Source organism: Mauremys reevesii, linkage group 3 (assembly GCF_016161935.1).
Source record: "Mauremys reevesii isolate NIE-2019 linkage group 3, ASM1616193v1, whole genome shotgun sequence".
In the NCBI taxonomy this organism is placed as follows: domain Eukaryota; kingdom Metazoa; phylum Chordata; order Testudines; family Geoemydidae; genus Mauremys; species Mauremys reevesii.
The window spans coordinates 115,357,793-115,379,630 of record NC_052625.1 but is presented as its reverse complement, the minus strand read 5'-3'; the positions used below and the strand labels follow the sequence as shown (position 1 = coordinate 115,379,630).

Below are 21,838 nucleotides of genomic sequence, written 5' to 3'. Positions count from 1 at the left end.
TTGTATTTTTCTGTCTGATTTTGTAAGCAAGTAGTTCTTAAGTGAGGTGAAACTTGGGGTACACAGGACAGATCAGACTCCTGAAACGGGTACAGTAGTCTGGAAAGATTGACATCCACAGGGCTAGGGAAGCTCCTGGCTGTAACAAGTCACTAATAACTGTCAGGCACAGGTAGGGGGCAGAAATTGGGCAGTGCAGACCCTGGCACTGTTGGGCGGTCCCTGGTGCAAGTGCAACTCGCGGGCTAAATTGTCAGACTGTGGTTGAATGAGGCGCAGAGAAGAACCCGAATTCCCCAGTGACAGAGCCGGTGCAGTCTCCCCCCGTCCCCGCCACAGAACGCCTGGGCCAGGGCAGCGGGGACTAAGCCTGTTCTGAGGGGCGGGGGAGGAAGCGGAGAATCCTGGGAGCAGCGCGCGCATTATTTCCAGCGGCCCAGCGGCGCGCGCTTAGCCTTAACGGTTAGAGTAAAAGGGGAGGAGCCATCGCCTTCAATGTTGCGGGCGGGCGCGTCAGCCCCGAGTCTCGGTGCGGCTGCGCGGTGCTCGAGCGGCGGATTCGAACGGTCCCGGGGCCAGGCAGGGGCGGTTGGACCCGCGCGTGAATTACGGGCCCCCCGGGGTGGCGGGGAGGATGAAGCGAGCGGCGCCTCGCAGCACCCTGCGGAACCTGATAAAGAGACACAAGCCACAGCTTCGTCTGGCGGCCAACGCCGACCTGCTGGTGAGGGGAGCGGGGAGACAGGGCGGGAGGGGGCCGAGGGATCGGCCCAGACGCGCAGCGGCTAATTCCTGCCCCTAGCAAACGAGCGCCCCTCCCCCAGCGACAGCGGCTCTGCAGCGTCTAACTACCAGGCCGCGACGGGGATGAGGAACCAGCTGCCCTGGGGGGCGGGGATGGGACACCGCGGGTGGGTCACCCTAGTGCGAGGGGATGTGGGGCTGCGACGCCCTTGGGGGTGTGCGCCCCCCCCCCCCCCGATATGTGACTGGTCCCTAGTTGCTCTGGGATTTTGGTTGACTGGAGAGTTGAGCTGCCCCAGCCTCGCTTGTGTGTCTAGGTAGCTTCTGGGCACTGGGTGTGAGCTCAGCAGAGGTGCATTACAAGGTGCTGTCATCAGGGACACCAGACTGACCATCATATTGTTACTATTTAGGCTTGAAAGGATTAGGTTTTATTGGTAAATGGTTGATTTCACTGTAGTACACAGAACCTAATGAAAAATATTGCTGTCAATAATAATTGATATTTGCCGATGGGCAAAGTAAGAAAAATGCTACTTGACAATATTATTTGATTTCAGGATATATACTTTAACAGGTGATAACTTGTGTTTTAATGGCTATAATACTTTAATTTTTTGAAGCTTAGGGCAGGTCTATACTTAAAATGCTGCATTGGCTACAGCTGCACCACTTTAGTGCTTAAGTAAAGATGCTCCTATGCCAGAAGTGGGCAAACTACAGCCTGCGGGCCACATCTGGCCCATGGGACCGTCCTGCCCAGTCCCCGAGCTACTGGCCTGGGAGGCTAGCCCCTGGCCCCTCCCCTGCTGTTCCCCATCACCCACAGCCTCAGCTTGCCCCGCCACCGGAGCAATGCTCTGGATGGTGGGGCTGTGAGCTCCTGGGGCAGTGCAGCTGCAGAGTCACGGCCTGACCCAATGCTCTGTGCTGCGTGGTGGCAGTGGCGTGGCCCAGCTCCAGCCAGGCGGCGCGGCTCTAGTGCCGCCAGCCACCGGTGCTCCAGGCAGCACAGTAAGGGGGATGTGGGGGGGGGGGGGGTTGGATAGAGGACAAGGGAGTTGGGGGATGGTCAGGGGGAGGGGTTGGGGGGCGGGGAACAGGGGGTTGAATGGGGGCAGGAGTTCCAGGGAGGGGCAGATAGGAGGTGGGGGCTGGGCCACGAGCCCGTCCCCTAACCGGCCCTTCATACAATTTACGAAACCTGATGCGGCCCTGAGGCCGCAAAGTTTGCCAACCCCTGTCCTATGCCGATGGGGGAGTGTCTAGTGTTGGCCTAGTTAATCTATCTCAACGCTAGCAATGTTGATGTGAGAGAAGCTCTCCTGCCAACATCGTGCTATCTACACATGGAGTTAGATTGGTATACCTATGTTGCTCAGGGGTATGGATTTTTCACACCCCTGAGTAACAGTTATACTGATATAAGTCTGTAGGGTTTACCTGGCCTCAGGGTCTACTGTCATTAAATTGTCTGACATACCAATAATTTCCTGCAACTATGAACATATAAATTAATAAAATTGGAAAAATGCTTAAAATAAATATTGATATTATCCATCAAAATTATAAATAAAAATCACATTCTGCCAAGCCTGTTTTATTTTGCAGTTACCTCTACAGGCTGATCAGATCCAGACCCCTTTGTTACAGGTACTGTAAATACATTAAATGACAGACTCTGCCTCCAAAGAGTGTACAATCTTTAATCTGTTATTTCTTTTAGAAAGGCTAAACAGGCTGGACTTTGAGGGAGATAAGGTAACAGTAAGAGGATGTAGGCAATTTTTAGCCAATCAGAAGCAGTAATTGCAGCCTCCCACCTGCCTAGCTCTTATCATATTGTAGTTTTCCATATGTATTACAGCAAAGATGAGTTAGCCATCAGTTAGTAACCATATGGTTATTTGGCCAACTTTTGATAAAATAACATATAAAACTGGTGGTTGGAGAGTTGTTTGTATATAGAAGCTATATTTTGGAAATGGGGACTTAAATGAGTGTAATGCTGTTGTGGGCCTGTGGTTGACTGTCAGTTAACTGAATTTTGGATAACAACAGAGATGCACTGCATGTATGCATCTTCAATTGTGCATTTTCCGGTAACGAGTCCTGAATAACTTAGGCCTGAAGTTGAGGGATGGAATGCATTCCATCTAGTAATTTGAAGTGTACTAGCCACCAGGATTTCCTGGATTCTATTGTTCTCTGTATAGAACAAGTACATCTGGAAATACTAGGTGGAGTCAAACAACTGGATAGAAGTCAGACATCTACAGCTGAATGTTCAGAAAACAGGGGTCAACGGAGTTATGCTGAGGCTGGGATGTATGGATGTTTTGGCCACACTATTTGTTCTGGCTGTAGAGGTGGGATGGTAGCATAGGAAGTGTGACAGTAGCTGGATCCTTAGGTGGTAGGTTAATCAGACTTTATGGGAGTTTGTGCCAGTAGCACAAAGCTGCCCTCATGCACAGAAGTATCTGGGTCTATAGTGTTTGGGATGAGAGTCGAGTACTTTGATCTAGATTTGGAAGTGCTTTTCACTTTTTTGTTTGTAAATGAATTACTTATTTTTAGAGGTGGAGGATGAAGATTTTTGTTTACTTTCACATATATAATTGAAGATACAAATTAGAAAAAGGTGTCTGAATGCAGTAGTAGAAATTATTATACATTTACATGCACAAAATATTTCACTTTAACATATAAAACAGATTTTGAATTTAACATGGCATTTGGCAGAATTTTTGAGGCTGGGATTTAGTGGATCTGAAGCTAGATCTAGCTATACCAAATAAAAATAGAAATAATCATATAGAAATAGCTATAGTCCATAACATATTTTAAGGAACTGCCCTCAAGTCACTTGCTTAAAACAATATATGGCAGACTCAGTGCTCAGAATGTGACATTAAACTAATCATTCTTGCAAAATTTAGTGTTAAAAACATCTGTAGTCAGTGAATATACTTGTTGTTGTAAGGAGAAGCTATCTGCTTCTCCTGTGTTTTTAGGAATGTTGTAGGGTGTTGATCATCCATGGTTGTCAAGAGTATCACTTCTTTTGGCTACTGCTGATACTTTCTAGCAATATCAACTTCTGTGAATTGACAAGTAGAAACTCAAACAGTTGATATGCCTGGATGTACATTGGACTCTGGTAGAAAGAGCACAGATCCCATGGTATAACTGTCTTCTTCCTAACAAGATTTGAAAATTGTGTTCTGGCTTTTCTATCGCAGTCAGTATTTGTGGCTTGTCTTTTCCCAAAATGACAGCATAATTTAGGGAAAAAAATTAGTTGCACATTTCAGATATGAAAAGAACTATTAGCTAGTTCCTAAACTAGACTAAGGGCTAGGTCACAAAAGAACTTAAGCAGCTAATTGCCACTTCAGGTGCCTAAATCCCAGTATCAGGCCCTACTGGGATTCACAATACCCTGCTCAGCCACCACCTCACCCATAGGTGCCTACATTTTTACAGTAAAAGTTCCCGAGGTGCCTGTGTTTCTGCTTGCCTTCCTGCGCACTGCAGCCCCATACCAGGCTTCCAGACACCTAAGCCCCAGAGTGATGCAGGAACTGAGGAAAGATAGGTGTTCCTCTATGCAACTTGCCTGTGGGTCCTGATCTTGTAAGTCTGCTCAGAACTTGGCTACTGGATCAGTCCCCTGTAGGTGAGCTTGCACAAAATGTCTGGGGGTGAGAGGAAAAGGAGGCCTGTTACATCATAACATTTAGCCTGGTGGTTAGGATACTCACCTGGGATATGGGGGGATTCCCAGGTCAAGTCCACCTGATGGGAAGAAGGGATTTGAACAGGGATCTATCACTTCTCAGGGGAGGGCCCTAACCATTGAGCTATGGGATATTCTGAGAGGGAGTGTCCTCTCTCTCTCCTGTTGATGCTCTTGCCATAGGTGAGTACTGATGAGTACATTCTTGAGGTGGGGAGTGCGGCAGCTGGGCCCACTCTGCAATCACCCTTCAGCAGCGGCTCCTGCCCGCTGGAGCTGGGCCTGGCTGCTTGCTCCAGCCCATTGGCTCTTCCAGCTTGCAGATTGGGAAGAGCCTGCCACAGCGTCATTTGACACGTGTTTCTGCACATGGGTGGGGCCTCACCCCGCGTGACTAGGGTGACCAGGTGTCCGGTTTTGACTGGAACACCCAGTCGAAAAGGGACCCTGGCGTCTCCAGCCAGATCTTGGAAGAGTGTTGCCATTTTCATAATGTAATAAGATACTGTAATGATAAATATTAACAATAAATAGTGTGTAATAAGCATGTCATAAAAACAAATTTTATATCTCCAAGATCACTGCTTTTATAATTTTGTACTCAACTAAAGGAGAAAATCCCTGGAAATATTCATTTTTAAGAGAGGGTTTGCAAGACTTAACATTTTAGTGAAAGGGGTTCACAAGGTGTTAGTTTGGGAACCACTGGTATACATGCTTTCTACATCAATTTAAGGGATTTTTCCCATTGATATAAGTAATCCACATCTCTAAGAAGCTGTAGCTAGTTTGATGGAAGAATCCTTTTGTTGACCTAGGTGCATCTACACACTGGGGGTTAGGTGGATCTAACTACAGTGTTCAGGGCACAAACCTTTTCACAGCCCTGAGTGACGTAGCTTGGTCGACCTAAGTTTTGGATGTAGACCAGGGCTTGAACAGAAATTTATGAGGTGACTGAACATCACATTTTGGTTGTAGTACTAACCCAGCTGCCTGCCCACCTGAGTTTCAGGACCCAGTCTCTTCTCTCCTGCATCATCTATCTTCTCCACTCACCACATGCCATGAGTATAGTAAAAGCATGTGGCAGACTGTTTTTCAGCTGACCTAGAGGACTTGGATCTTTTGTAAGGTCTCAAGTTGTGGAGTTGCAGACTCTCCTCCAGTCTGAAGTAATGGGAGAAGAACAATACCCTATTTGACTGCTTTATTTTAGAACCACAGACATGTATCTGAATTACAGAAACTACCTCGGATATCATCCTGCCCTCCTTATTTGCAGCATTGGTGCTGAATCTTAAGAAATAGATCTTGGTCTATCCTTTCATTCCAGGTAAATCCTCCACTGAGCAATTTAAGGCACACCAGCAGGACAATGTGAAGAAGCTTGTACTGATTCTTTCTGTACTTTTCTCTTGTGGTAAAATGGAGGCGTTTACTCTTTAATGCTGCCATTTTGGCAGCTTCACGCTTACAAATATTTTTCTAATTAATGGGAGTTCGGTGTATTATAATGCAGGGTCATTGTTGCAATGAGTAGTGTAGAATTTTGTCTTGTATAGTACCTTCTCTGCTTGAGAGATACTAGTACACCTCTACCCCAATATAATGCTACCCGATATAACACACATTCGGATGTAATGCAGTAAAACAGCGCTCCAGGGAGGCGGGGCTGCGCGCTCCGGCGGATCAAAGCAAGTTCAATATAACGTGGTTTCACCTATAACACGGTAAGATTTTTTTTTGGCTCCCGAGGACAGCGTTATATCTGGGTAGAGGCGTATAATATACAATCCTTCAGTGACTGGATGAAATGTGTGTGCTTAGGTACTTAGCAATAACTCACCTGCTTGGACATTCCCATCAGTTTTATTGAGGGGATCACTTTTTTCTCTTTTCCATTCCACTTGGCTTGGCCTAGTCCCTTTTTAAAAAAAAAAGTTTTAAATTATTTCTGAAATATTTATTATTTTATCTGTTTTATTGAGGAACACTCTTATTTTACTTATACTGGTGTATATATATATTTTTAAATCCCTGATTGCGGGGGAAAACTTCTCAAAACTGGGAAAACATTGCTATTAAAAATAGAATAAGAACACAGCTGGTCAGAGAAAAAGCCTCTTTAAAGATGGCTTTCAAATGAAGACTTTTACCTTTTGATGCTACAGTAGAGTATAGATGTCAGCAGAAGGAATTCATTTTTCAATTTCTTTAAGAACTTCAAATGTGGAAAGTTTGTGTAGTTACCATTTTCCAAAAGTTTAATCCCCATGTTGATATGTTCAATAATCCAGGTTCTCATGCTGAACATTTTTTTGGTGCCACTGTTTGAATGTTTCAAATGGTCTCTGCATGAGTAGTTAAAAATTTTAATCATATTAAAAATGGCTTTGATAGTTTGCCAAGCAAACCTGCAAGAATGTCTGCTTTTTATATAGTACATATATTTATGTAAAAATTGGCATGATTTGGAAATATCTGTTGCATATTAATACTTCTATAGTTCAGCAGATTAAAATAATTCATCCATGTGGTATGCTAGCATTAAAAATATGCTTGTCCTCAACAGTAGATCCTATGTGTGTATTGTATGTCTATTACCAAAGTATTTCCAGTAAATAAACTCTGAATTGTATTCTTTTCTTGTTATATAATTTTCTAGCTTTGCAGAACAGATATCGAGAGAAATAAGCAAGAAATTGCTTTTATGTTTTATGCTGACATGATATGAAGGAAATATTAATTAATAAGCATATTTCAGCAGTCTTTTCTAAACTTTCTGGTTGAGAATACATTTATCTTGTAGATTTTTATATAAATCACATAAATGAAAGATTTTCTCTAATCTTTTCCTCTTCTAAATGAAACTTGTTAAGCATTTTACCCTATTTTAAAATTCAACCATTAGAACATAAGAACGGCCATACTGGGTTGGACCAAAGGTCCATCTAGCCCAGTATCCTGTTTTCCGACAGTGGCCAATACCAGGTGCCCCAGAGGGAATGAACAAAACAGGTAATCAAGTGATCCATGCCCTGTCGCCCATTCCCAGCTTCTGGCAAACTTCTAAAATACCATTGACCATCTATTATCCTATATCAGTTTTAAGATAGTCACTTAGAATAAAATCTCTGCAGTAGGAAATAAGTGTGTAGTGGGGCATAATATGAACTCAAATGTGTATAAATTTATAGTTGAAAACTTAAAGACCCATGTCTGCCCTTGATCCATGACTGAATTTCCATTGCTGTCAATAGAAATTACACATGGGGGTCAAGAGCAGTGTATAATGGTCTTAATTGTGCTGTATTAAGATTACAGGAGTGGGTTTACTCAAGTAGTCCATTGAAGTTAATGGGGCTACTTGTGAGTAAATGTTTTTGGGAATTAGGCCTCTGGTGACTGGCTATGTTAAACTGTACAATCTGTAGTTTAATTTCTCCTTTTTTTCCTCTTCCCTTTGAGAACTGAGACACTACATTTATCAAGAGATGGATTTTTAATCACCTGTTTGGCACTTGCATCTTATGATTTTAAGTTCATCTTTAAGAAGCTATTTGTTTTGATAGGGGTTATTCCATTAATCAGTGGGGTATATTCTATTCTTTGTTTGAGATCTGTTTGGTGCAAGAAGGGGTGTGTGTGTGATTAGGGGGAGGTGAGGGAGTTTGTTATGGCTCCCTTATTCTGTATGTATGTTTATGCTAGTCCCATCATAAGTTAGATTATGTCTACACTCTCACTTCCGTCAGTATAATTTATGTCACTCGGGGTTGAAAAAGCCACTTCCTGAGTGACATAAGTTACACTGACCTGAGCGCTAGTGTGGACAGCACTATGTCGGCAGGAGAGCTTCTCCCAGTGATATAGCTACCACTGCTTGCAGAGGCTAGAGTAATTAAGCCTATGGGAGAGCTCTGTCCCCTCAATTTAGAACAGTTAAGTTGGAGAGTTTACAGTGGCACAGCTGCGTTAGTCCAGCTATGGTGCTGCAAGCTGTCTACTGTAGCCATAGCCTGAGGGTTGAGTATTGATGGAGCAGAGCACTACCCCTTAATTAATGTCATCTGCAATATGGACAGGGTGTGAGGGATCATTTCATTTGACCCAGGAGACAGGTGCTGCTGCTTTGCACTGCAGGATTGGAAATGAGTCTTGGACTAACATAGGGGAAGAATAGTCCACAAACTAATTTGGGAAAAACTTGGTGATGGCAGGGAAGAGTTAACTGGTCACATGGTACTAATTGCTGCTTTTTTTCCCCCAACTACTAAAGAATGGTCAGATAAAGAAAAGCTGTCTCTGAAAATAATTGTAGGTAAATATTCAGCACAAAATGAGAGGACTCAAGGGAGATTCATAAAATCCAAAGTAAATACAGGATTTTCAGTTACTGACAAACTAAATGAGTACATGCTTTGAATGAGAAGGTGTAACTCCTAGTCATAGACAGGACTTTCCTAAAAAAGTGTTGGGAAACACCAAAATATATTATGTAGGAGCCTGCAGGGGTGTGTGTGAGGCTGTTTTTTTTTTTTTTTTTTTTTTTTTTTTTTTATAGTATAGACACTTTAAAAAAAAGTTTGACTAAATTGAAGCTGTGTGTACAGGAAATGTTTGGGGCAAGAAATGTTCAGGGTTAGAAAATTAAACTGTAGCTGGGTAATAGAGTTTTTCCTAAAACCCTTCACAGGAATTCCGAAATATTTTGCTGCATCTTTTGACCTAAAGGATTGATGCCTTTTTAAAAATAAAGTATTTGCTAAATCAGTATAAATGATTCTTTATAAGCATTTTGTTGGAAAACTATTTGACTGCGTTGATGTTTTGTTCTTCAAAGGTGCATTTGAACTTCTTACTGTTTCTCCATCGATTAGCAGAAGAAGCCAGGGCAAATGCTTTCGAGAACAAGAGTAAAACAATTAAATCTGAACATGCCATGGCGGCAGCAAAGGTAATAAAATAAAAGTTGAAATTTCTCTCTCCCTTCTTTGCTTAAACACTTAATATTAAAAGTTTACTGATAAGGTTGCATAGTTACTATACAAAAGCCAGGATATACAACAGTAAAGATTCCTAGAGCAATGCTATCTTTGCTATGTCTTTTTATTTATAAACAAACAAACAAAAAAATAAAACAACCCTCAAAATATCTTAATCCTTGGGCACCTTAACAATAATAAAAAAATCACAATGTTGTAAAATTCACTACAATAACATCAGATAAACTGACTGCACATCAACATACTCCCCATCTCTTCCCATAATCTCAAATTTAAAACCTTTCCAAAACGAAGACCATTATTTCCCTGCCCTTCGGTCTCTTGGGTGTGGGGAGTGATGAAAATCTGGACTCATCCAGATCAAGGATGAGATCAAGTGCCATAGTGGAGGGATGTTTGTGGAAAATGCTGTTATATCAAGGGAGCTGTAGGTTGAGTGGCTCTGCTGATCTTAACTGCAACAAGAGGGGAGGGATAGCTCAGTGGTTTGAGCATTGGCCTGCTAAATCCAGGGTTGTGAGCTCAATCCTTGAGGGGGCCATTTAGGGAACTGGGGTAAAAATCTGCTTTGAGCAGGGGGTTGGACTAGATGACCTCCCTTCCAACCCTGATATTCTATGAATACACGAGTCTGTTGCCAGTGGGGAGGTGAGGAATATCATCTTGAGCCCAGGCTCAGAGAAGGTGCTCTGAGAGAGCTTCAGAAGTAGATCAAGACAAACATCAGCAGAAGGCATCTGCTGCTCCCCACTTGTTTCTCTCTCTCCCTGCCCTGTTCCCTTTAGGCAAGGGAGGCACTGAGTGGAGTGTGGGAGAGGAACACTTAAGGGTAAGGCCTCATCCAAAACTCAATCTTTCAGATGCTGAGTCACCTTAGTAGGACTGGAAAAAATGATGCCACTCAGCTTTAACATATTGGAGGCCCAGCACCCTATGTTTACTAAACTTTCTAGTCCTATTTTTTTTGTAAAATATTTGCTGGATATATGTCTGCTAACATATTTAATACAAAATATAGAAGATGTGCAGTGTGGCCATGTTAAATATTGCAGTTAGAATCTTTTAACTGTGTAATCTTAACATTATTTAAATATCTGTGCTCTTCTATTTTTTTAAGTGAAAAGATGGAGAAAGAAGAAATTGCCTTGTTTTAATAACAACACTTAAATGGTCCCAGTTGGGCTGAGAAGTGAATTTCTCAATTTAAACTCTAAATCAAAAAATGCCTACCCAAAAGTTTTGGTGCCCTTTGCGTAAATTAAACAAAAAAACAATATGAAGCATTACAAACAAAAATCAAGCCATAACAGCAGTAAAATCACATTTTATAACCTCTTGAGCTATCTAGATATAATGGGATCAGAGCATTAAGGGATGTGGTGAGAGCTTTGAAGAATGATTTACACTTCTGGGTTGTCTCTAGAAAACATTTGTTTTAGAAAGTTTTGCTTTTGAAGTTGCATTTTGTCTATGTTCTGTGATATGAATTTCAATATGACTGCTTTTGTCTGAATCACAGTGAGCATATAAGTAATGATGAGTATATGTTCCTTCACTTTCACAGGTTATCTTAAAGAAGAGCAGAGGCTAGGAAATCAAGAAGTACTCTCTCTAATCCTGCTTGCTTTACCCAGTGTAAAGATCCTCAGTTGGTATAAATAAGCATAATTTCATTTGTCAGTTTACCTTTGAGGAATTGGGCTTATGTTTTTAAGAAACATTCATGTTTATATGTGATATGCATTCCTTTATACATGGGTCTCTTATCAAAGCACGAGGCAAACACTTGTGGTGAAAGTAGGGTGGGTGTTTTTTTTTTTTAATATAATGTAAGTTTTCGGCTGCATCTTCAACTAAAATACTGGGAAAAGCCTATAGCATTTCCCTTCCATGTGTTTACTGTAGTCATATTCCTAATTAGAAAGTGTTTCTTCTTATATTAATCATTCTAAGAGAGACTTATTAATGAGGAATTTACTCTGCATGTCAGTTTAGTTCTTCTTGTTATACAGACAAAATGTTGGCTTCTTAAAGAAGACACAGTCTGACAATGTTGCATCAAATATCTTGGTTTCAGATTGTTTATAAATGTCTCGTTTCACAGCCTTAATTAGTGAAATAATTTTAAAGAACAGCACAAGTTACTTGAATAAACCTTCTATACTTTTTGGGACTGGTAATGGGATACAGAAGCTTTATTTTTAGATGGTGCCCTAACTTCTCCCAAAATTGCTCCATTGACTATCCCGTGGTTTATGTCAAATGAGCTGATGGTCTTAATTCAGGTCCTTGTGGACAGGTGCACTTCATAAAAACAACCACTACAACTGACATCAATTGCTATGCTTGAAATTAGACCTAGAAGAGGCATCAAGGATCAGCTAGGCATGGATACTATGCTGCTCTCTGCACCCTTCTTTTCTCTGGGTTGAGTCTCAGTGGTGTGTGGATATGTTGTATGTATTTTACATATATAGTGCTTCAATTTCAAGTGTCTGGAATCCTTATGAAAACTCTACTTTTTAAAATGTAGACTTGTATCTTATTCTTTCGTGCGATAACACTTTGTTCTTTTGTGTTACTTTGTGACTTATGTAACATTAGTTAACAGTGCTTCATGTATGCATATCAGTTAATTATTTTTCATTGAACAGAAAATAAAAAAAGCTTTTTGTATAACATGGTTGTGTTGAATTGTCTTATGCTGTTAATATGTTAACAGGACTCAAAGTATGCAAAGATAAATCGAACAGGAATTATACCAAATGAAAATATTCAGATCTATTTAAGCAGATTGTAGTAAAATTTAAATCCAAATGCATATGATGTACAAATAGCATGCCTCTTACTATATTTTAAATCCTGCATTCTAGTACAATTTGGTGTATTCTTATGATAAAATACCTAAACTGCTCTTCAGGAGTGTTTAAAAGTTTTATCCATAACAGTATACAGAGAGGGGAGATGACTTCTGTCCGGTTCAGTTATTTCGTTTTGTGTTCTTGCTCTTCAGTACCATTAGCTTGTGGATGGGGAGAAAGATGGGAGAGATGCTGTATAGCTCTCCCTCTATCATTCAACTCTTCTCTGCTACCACTAGCTTAGGATGGAGATGGGAAGAGGAAAGATGCTAAAGGGCTCCCTCTTGCCCTACCCACTTTCAGTGCCACTAGCTGGTGAGTGGGAAGAGAAGGTGCTCCAGTGCTTGGACTCATCTGTCTCTCCTTTTCCTCTCCTTTATATTCATACCCATAATGAAAAGTGAGGGGGAGGATGTGTAGTAGAGGGAAAGCTGAGGAGACAGTAAGTCATGAAGGAAGCAGAGGGAATGAATGGAGGGATATTGAGCCAGTATGCCTTAGAAAGACCTTAATAGGAAAGGTCTAAGTCAAAACTAAGTTTTCTAGTATTTTGTCAGCCACCATGTATCTTTTGCCTATCATCAGGAGAGCCTTCCCTGGGTGCAGTTCAGAAGATGATACAGTTATTTGCAAAACTAGTGCACCTGAATCTCCAGCTAAACCCTATATTCTAGCAAATTTGAATAATCTGGTGTATAGTTAAGTTGTTTAGATTCAACTGTGCACTTTTTATATGTTTCCAAGGATTGTCAGGCAGAAATGGTATGACGTATTGCAAGAGGCTATATTCATATATAATATAGAAAAAGTACTCTCTTTTGTGGTTGAGAAATTATATGAACATATAATTAAGTTACTGTGATAAATATGCACAAAAGCAAGAGTAAAGGTTACAGAAACAACTTTAACAATGACATTTCCTACTTTTTGAATGCTTAGTTGTACAACTATCTTTACAGCCTCTTAAAAATACTTTTGTGTTTGGCGTTTCCTAGAGTTTTGTAAAAGCTAAATCTGTTTCATTCTCTAGAATCTGGCTTTTGAAGCACTGCTGGCTTGCAAATATTGCTAGGGGTGCGTGGAAATTCTATAAATCTGAAACTATCTGACTGAACACGCTTAGGTTCTGTCCCAGGCATATGAGGAGGACATAGGAAGAAGCCACTCTTACAAAGCTTAGTAGCTTCTCTGCCAGGAAGACAAGGCAAAACTCTAATAACAATTTTTTACCCTCTTGAAACACTGGTCAATGTCCCACGTTCCCACTACCAACACCTCAACACCCAGAACCTTTCCACAGACCCAAAGAGAACCCAGAAAAGGCCAATACAAATAAGGTACATTTTTAAAGTGATTACCAAAATATATTACAAAAGAAAAAAATACACAGTGCCCTCAAAATATCCCTGCAAACACTGAGACCTGGTCTACACTGGGGTGTGTGTGTGGGGGGGAGAGGTTCTAAGTTACACAACTTCAGCTATGTGAATAACGTAGCTCAAGTCAATGTACTTCGATCACTTACCGTGGTGTCTTCACAGCGGTGAATCGACTGCTGCCTCCCCCCCCGTTGACTCTGCCCGCACCTGTTGCGGTGCTGGAGTTCAGGACTTGATGGGAGAGCGTCTAGTCTAGATGCGATAAATCGACCCCCCTATTGGATCGATCGCTACCTGCTGATCCGGCGAGTACTGTAAGCGTACCCTGAGAAGAGGTGTGTGGTTATGCAAGAATCCTGTTAGAGAATATCTTCAAGGAAGAAAAGTTAGGTAAATATTTTCCCTTCTTTAAAGGTAACTCTGCATGGGATTTTTCAATCATGGCGAGTAAGTATCTTGAGAAATGTACTAAAATATAGGAATACTCAATAAGCAACAAGATGACTGAACTGAGCCTCGGGGCTGAGGCAGAGCACCCTGCCTGTCATCAATTAACAGCCATTTTTCTTGTGGAGTGCTGTACTGGATTATTATAAGTTTAAAATAATTATAAGACATTGCAGGTACTTAGGAAAATTTTGATATGATATTGTATGTGCAAAGTTAATTTTAACATTTCTTAACTGATTGTTTAAATCATCCAGTAATATTCTCTAACACTTTTTAAATAGAATTTCAGGTAGTTCTAAACACTAAGTGTATGAATAGTATATTAATGATTTCATACTTTACCAACTGATTACCTTCCCATTCTAGTCCAAACTTGCATCTGTTCACATTTAGGCCTTAAGCTGTGATCCAAAAAACACACATGTGCTTAACTTGACACGCTTTGTCCCACTGAACTCAATAACACTGCTCCTGCATAAAGTTACTTACATGCATGACTGTTTGCAAGAGTGAAATCTTAAACTTCAAATTGTACGATGCATATTATGTCTCGTTATGATGACCCCTATTCCCCAGTGAGAGTGTGTATGGGATTACTAATATATGGCAATACATTTCAGAAATGCACAGACAGTGAAACTCATTTTTCAGTATGGATGGAAGTTCCTTTTCTAATCATAAGGTGGGGATAGAGTGAAAATAGTATACTGTCTTTATTTGCCTTAAACAGCCTCCTATTATAAGAAAATAATCTGTTTATTCTTACTAGAATCATGTATGCTGTGACACTTCCAGAGTTTTGAAGTTTTACCAAGTCTGGATGGCTGACAGATGTAGGGCAATTAAACTGACTTAAAAAAAATTCCTTGTTCACATCAAAAAATGGGAGAGCTTTGCTGATAGGACAGAGGAGGAAAAAGTTAAATGTGCTAAGCTTTGACAGTATCTTGAAGATATTGCCTTTTTCAGGATACTGGGGTAGATCATGTGGTATTCTGAATTATTCAGCAGTTGGTTGGCTATTTGGACAACATAATCACCTTTAGAAATATTCAGTTGTGTGTAGCACAAACCCATCCGTGTTTATGCTACATGTTTCCCATATGACAATTAACTGTGCAACTAGTAACTGAAGCAAATATTGAAGCAAACACAATCGCTTGTCAGCATAAGGCTTCATTTCTCTTTAATATTGTGCTCACAATTTTCTTTCAGTAAGAAATAAATAAGAGTTAAGTTTCCCCCACATTTAAAGCTTCATAACTAAGTTCTTTGGGTGTGCGTGAAGTGAATGTGGACAAAAGGGGGAGGGATAGCTCAGTGGTTTGAGCATTGGCCTGTTAAACCCAGGGTTGTGAGTTCAGTCCTTGAGGGGGCCATTTAGGGATCAGGGCAAAAATCTGTCTGGGGATTGGTCCTGCTCTGAGCAGGCAGTTGGACTAGATGACCTTCCAATCCTTGCATCTGAAGAAGTGGGTATTCACCCACGAAAGCTCATGCTGCAGAACGTCTGTTAGTCTATAAGGTGCCACAGGATTCTTTGTTGCTTCCAACCCTGATATTCTATGAAAAGTTTTTGTATTGAGGGTTTGTTTGTAATTGGTATTTAACATTGAAATGCTGATAGTGGTAAAACCATAACAAAGTTCAATATTTCAGAACCTTAATTGGCATGTCAGACTTTTAAGTTTATTCAGAATCTTTAAACAAGACATATAACAATTTTCTAGTAATATAATTGGAATGTGGGCTGCTCTTCTTTAATGTATGGTGGAGCTGTTGGCCTAAATGCTAATGAGAAGAAACTAGGTTGCAACAAATTTCTTACTAGTGTGTCTGAGCAGTTGTCTCAAGCTTCACTATTCAGAAGAAGCTGACCAGAAAAACGTTTACTGCTTAAATTGGCATTTGCACTTCACTGAATAAAAATGTTTTTATTATTTATATTATAGTGCCTGGTAGCCCTAATCATGGAGATGCATGTGGTAGGTTCTGTACAAAGACAGTCCCTGCCTCAATAATTTTGACAAATTTTGGTGTTGCTTCAACCCAAAACAATTGTTCTTCAACTTTTCTAAATTGCCAGGGAACTGGAAAATCTGTTGTTCACCCAGCTCTAATGCTAAGAGCTCACGCAAAGTTTCACAAAGTCAGTGTTCTGCTGTGCATATTTCTAAACTCCAAAGGCAAGCCTTATAAGTACAAGTCCTTGTCCAAAATGTATTATTTGTGCAATTGTACCTTGTAGACTTCTTAAATCTTAAACAAAAAAAAGCCTACTGCCAAGAAAATGAATGTTAATTTCCTCCAAAGGCATCTTCATATTCATTACATAAAGTTGGAGAATAGTGATAAAATAAATCTCTTAAATCTTGTAGGATTATTAAAATATACTTAAAAATGAATTGAGGAAAAGTTCTTAATCTAAAAGACCACATAAGTTACAGGAATGGTGTTAAGGAAAGGTGAAAGAGATGTGTGCCGATGCTTAGTTATGGTTGTCTGGCTGGCCTTAACTATGTATTTCGGTACTTACCAATGTTTGTTCTTGGTGATTTGTTTTTCAAATGGAAACTTAATTGTAGGTTTCCAGGGTTTCCAAGGTTTAGCGTTTGTTTGTTTTTTGTTTGCTGTTAAAAACCAAACCAATGTTCTTCTGAAGTTCTTTAGTGCTATGAGTGCTCAACCTTAACTTTAACTAAGGGGAGAGGAAGTGAGTGGGGTATTTGGTCCTGGGTTCCTTCCTAAAATGTTGTCAGAGTTCCACACTGAACACTCATCTAGACAATATTTTTTTCCTATGACCATGTGCTCATTCTGGGTCTTTTTCCACAAATTCAATGTCAAAATGCCACTTCAGTCCACTTAAGATAGAAACAAGTGCTTAGAAAGACCAATTGTGAGGAAATTTCTGGGAACTTTGAACTTATTTTATTAGTGTCTGGAAAATACGGAGCAGGGTACATCAATTTTATTTCAAAATTTTTGATCTGATACTTAGTACTGCATAATGTTTTCTTCTTCCTGTTATGATTGTACAACTGAAAAATGTAATGCACTTTTATTGTATGTCAGTAACAACTGATAAAACAAACAAAACAAAACAAAAAAAAGCCTACTGCCAAGAAAATGAATGTTAATTTCCTCCAAAGGCATCTTCATATTCATTACATAAAGTTGGAGAATAGTGATAAGAGATTTATTTTATTTATCCAGATGTTTGTTCATTAATATTAATGACAAACAGGTTTATCAGGCATAGCCTTAGACCATAGTTTATGAAGTGCCTGTTTATATTTTCAGCGGCAGAAGCTCAAAATGAGAATCACCACTATGGCTGGTATATGTTTAATTATTTGTTTTTTAAAAAAGCAAGTTAGCACCAAAGTTTGATGGATAGGCACTGTAGTCAGGAATCCTTCAGCAGTCTGTTGGTTTTGAAATGTATATCTAGTTCAATGAGAATTTAGGGAAAAATCTTCAAACAACCTGTCAGCAGTTAGGTGAAGCATTTTGGGTTTTGTTCTTTTTTTAAACTGAAGATTATGAAGAGGAAAGGAGAAATTGAGTGATTGGCTAAGGAGGATTCCAAATGGAAAAACCACACTCTAGTTCTATTGCTAATGCCTTAGGTTTACATAGTACCTTTTACACAAATGATTCAAAATTAGCTTACAAACTGGTACACAGGCTACCTTCTGCTACATAAAATGAAACTGAGGAAAAGCTTTTGAAACAGACTTCATTTCAATCCCATGTTCAGGATAGAATGCAACAGGCCTGCAGGTAGGGGTGTGTGTGTAAGGGACAGGAGCTAAGGAGCAGCTGGACTGCACAGCGTGCTTCCCTCTGCTTTGGGCAGATATCCAGGATTTCTTTGAGTGCTTGTTCATGTCAATTCCAGTCAGGTGTTTGCGCGCCATGTGCACAACAGCCAGAAGACTTTCCCCTAGCAGTATCTGTAGAGTCGGCCTGGGTGCCTCTGGGGCTCGCGTCTTCATGGTGCCCAGTATAGGGCCCTGCTGACCTGACATCTTTCCCCCCCCCCCCCACCCCCGGCTCAGTTCCTTCTTACTGTTGCTGATGGCTAGCTGGAACTTCCTGCGCTCTTGCTTCTGCAAGCGCCTCTAGCAGTGTCCCACTGTCATTTGTATATATATTCTTAGAGTATGTCTACACTACAAAATTAGGTTGAATTGATAGAAATTGGTTTTTCAGAAATCGTTTTTACACAGTAGATTGTGTGTGTGTCCCCACAAAAAATGCTGTAAGTGCATTAAGTCGGTGGACTGTGTCTACAGTACCAAGGCTAGCGTCGACTTCCGGAGTGTTGCGCTGTGGGTAGCTATCCCACAGTTCCCTCAGTCTCTGATGCCCACTAGAATTCTGGGTTGAGATCCCAATGCCTGATGGGGCAAAAAGAGTGTTGCGGGTGATTCTGGGTACATGTTGTCAGCCCCCCCTCCACCCAGGAAAGCAACGGCAGACAATCGTTTTGCGCCCTTTTTTCCTGGGTTACCTGTGCAGACACCATACCACGGCAAGCATGGAGCCAGCACAGATGGTGTGTTACGACTGGTAGCTGTCGTTGTTGTATTCCTGGGTGCTCTTTTAACCGACCTCGGTGAGGTCAGTCAGGGGCACTGGGCAGACATGGGAGTGACTCAGCCAGGTCATTCCCATCTTCTGCCGAGCACCCAGGAGATGACGATGGCTAGCAGTTGAACTGCACCGTCTGATGCCACCCTAAAGATCTAAAAGATAGATGGAGTGGATCAAAACAAGAAATAGACCCGATTTGTTTTTATTCATTTGCTTCTTCTCTCCCACCCTCCCTCCGTGAAACAATTGTTTCGTGCCTTTTTTCAGCCCAGAGGCCATAGTACTGGGATCATGGAGCCTGCTCAGATCACTGCGGCAATTATGAGCACTGTAAACACCACGCGCATTATCCTGGAGTATATGCAGAAACAGAACCTGCCAAAGCAAAACCAGGTGAGGTGGTGACGGCAGCGTGGTGACGAGAGTGATGAGGACATTGCAAGAAGTCTATGTCCATGTCTAAGTACGGGCCCTGGCAGTGTGCACATCATGGTGTTAATGGGGCAGGTTCATGCTGTGGAACGCTGCTTCTGGGCCAGGAAACAAGCACAGACTGGTGGGACCACATAGTGTTGCAGGTCTGGGACTTTCTCATGCCTAAGGACACTTTCATGGAACTTTGTGACTTGCTTTCCCTTGCCCTGAAGCACCAGAATACCAACATGAGAGCAGCCCTCATCGTTGAGAAGCGAGTGGCGATAGCCCTGTGGAAGCTTGCAATGCCAGACAGCTACCAGTCAGTCAGGCATCAATTTGGAGTGGGCAAATCTACTGTGGGGGCTGCTGTGATCCAAGTAACCAACGCAATCAAAGAGCTGCTGATATCAAGGACAGTGACTCTGGAAAATGTGCAGGTCATAGTGGATGGCTTTGCTGCAATGGGATTCCCTGACTGGTGGGACGATAGATGGAACCCATATCCCTATCTTGGCACTGGAGCACCAAGCCAGTGAGTACATAAACCGAAAAGGGTACTTTTTTCAATGCTGCTGCAAGCACTGGTGGATCAAAGGGAGGTTTCACCAACATCAGCGTGGGATGGCTGGGAAAGGTACATGATGCTCGCGTCTTCAGGAACTCTGGTCTGTTTCAAAAGCTGCAGGAAGGGACTTTCTTCCCAGACCAGAAAATAACCGTTGGGGATGTTGAAATGCCTATAGTTATCCTTGGGGACCCAGCCTACCCCTTAATGCCATGGCTCATGAAGCCATATACAGGCAGCCTGGATAGTAGTCAGGAGCTATTCAACTATAGGCTGAGCAAGTGCAGAATGGTGGTAGAATGTGCATTTGGAGGTTTAAAAGCTTGCTAGGACAGTTTACTGACTCGGATAGACCTCAGTGAAACCAATATTCCATTGTTATTACTGCTTGCTGTGCCCTCCACAATATCTGTGAGAGTATGGGGGAGACATTTATGGCGGGGTGGGAGGTTGAGGCAAATCGTCTGGCTGCTGATTACGTGCAGCCAGGCACCAGGGCGGTTAGAAGAGTACAGGAAGGCACGGTGTGCATCAGAGAAGCTTTGAAAACCAGTTTCATGACTGGCCAGGCTATGGTGTGAAAGTTCTGTTTTTCTCCTTGATGACATCCCCCTTGCCCCTTGGTTCACTCTACTTCCCTGTAAGCTAACCACCGTCCCCTTCCCCCTTCAATCACCACTTGCAGAGGCAATAAAGTCATTGTTACTTCACATTCATGCATTCTTTAATGATTCATCACACAAATAGGGGGATAACTGCCAAGGTATCTCGGGAGGGGTGGAGGAGGAGGGAAGCACAAGGGCACACTGCACTTTTTAAAACTTAAACTTTTAAAACTTATTGAAGGCCAGCCTTCTGTTGCTTGGGCAATCCTCTCGGGTGGAGTGGCCGGAGGCCCCCCCACCACGTTCTTGGGCGTCTGGGTGAGGAGGCAATGGAACTTGGGGAGGAGGGCGGTTGGTTACGCAGGGGCTGTAGCGGCGGTCTGTGCTCCTGCTGCCTTTCCTGCAGCTCAACGATACACTGGAGCCTATGAGTTTGATCTTCCAGCAGCCTGAGCATCGACTCTTGCCTTCTGTCAGCAAGCGGACCCCACCTATCATCTTCAGCTCACCGCTTACTCTCTTCAGCCCACGACCTCTCCTCGTGTTCATATTGTGCTTTCCTGCACTCTGACATTGTTTGCCTCCCCGCATTCTGCTGTGCTCTCAGTGTGGGAGGACAGCAGGAGCTCAGAGAACATTTCATCCTGAGTGTGGTTTTTTTCACCTTCTAATCTTCACTAGCCTCTGTGAAGGAGAAACATTTGTAGCTGGTGGAGGAAAAGACACCAGCTGTGGTAGTTAGAAAGACACATTTTAGAGAAAAATGGGTACACTCTTTCACAGTAAACCTTGCTGTTCACATTACACAGCACATGTGCTTTCGTTAAAAGGTCACATTTTGCCTCTTGTATTGAGGGCCTGCCGGTTTGGTGTGAGAGATCACTCATGCTTCACCCCTCCCCACACTGTGTGGCTAACAGTGGGGAACATTTCTGTTCAGCCACAGCCAAACAGCCGAGCAGGAACGGGCACCTCTGAATGTCCCCTTAATAAAAGCACCCTATTTCAACCAGGTGACCATGAATGATATCACTCTCCTGAGGATAACACAGCGAGATAAAGAACGGATGTTTGAATGCCAGCAAACACCGGGACCATACACTGCCATGCTTTGTTATGCAATTATTCCCGACTACATTCTACTGGCTTGGCGTGGTAAAGTGTCCATGGCAGACGGAATAAGGCCACCTTCCCCAGAAACCTTTTGCAAAGGCTTTGGGAGTACATCCAGGAGAGCTTTATGGAGATGTTCCTGGAGGATTTCCGCTCCATCCCCATACACATTAACAGACTTTTCCAGTAGCTGTACTGGCCATGAATGCCAGGGCAAACTAATCATTAAACACGCTTGCTTTTAAACCATGTGTAATATTTACAAAGGTACACTCACCAGAGGTCCCTTCTGCGCCTTCAGGGTCCGGGAGCACGTGTTGGGTGGGTTCGGGGGTTACTGGATCCAGGTCC

At 42.0% G+C, this 21,838-nt stretch overlaps 1 protein-coding gene across 1 annotated transcript; it reads left to right on the top strand.

Moving 5' to 3' along the window:
• Window positions 1-458: 458 nt before the first annotated feature.
• On the top strand, window positions 459-12,176 carry CENPW (centromere protein W). Its single transcript, XM_039528737.1, has 3 exons — window positions 459-724; window positions 9,333-9,446; window positions 11,060-12,176. The coding sequence occupies exons 1-3, from the start codon at window positions 635-637 to the stop codon at window positions 11,084-11,086; spliced, it is 231 nt and encodes a 76-aa protein (XP_039384671.1). The 5' UTR covers window positions 459-634; the 3' UTR covers window positions 11,087-12,176.
• The last annotated feature ends 9,662 nt before the right edge of the window (window positions 12,177-21,838 follow it).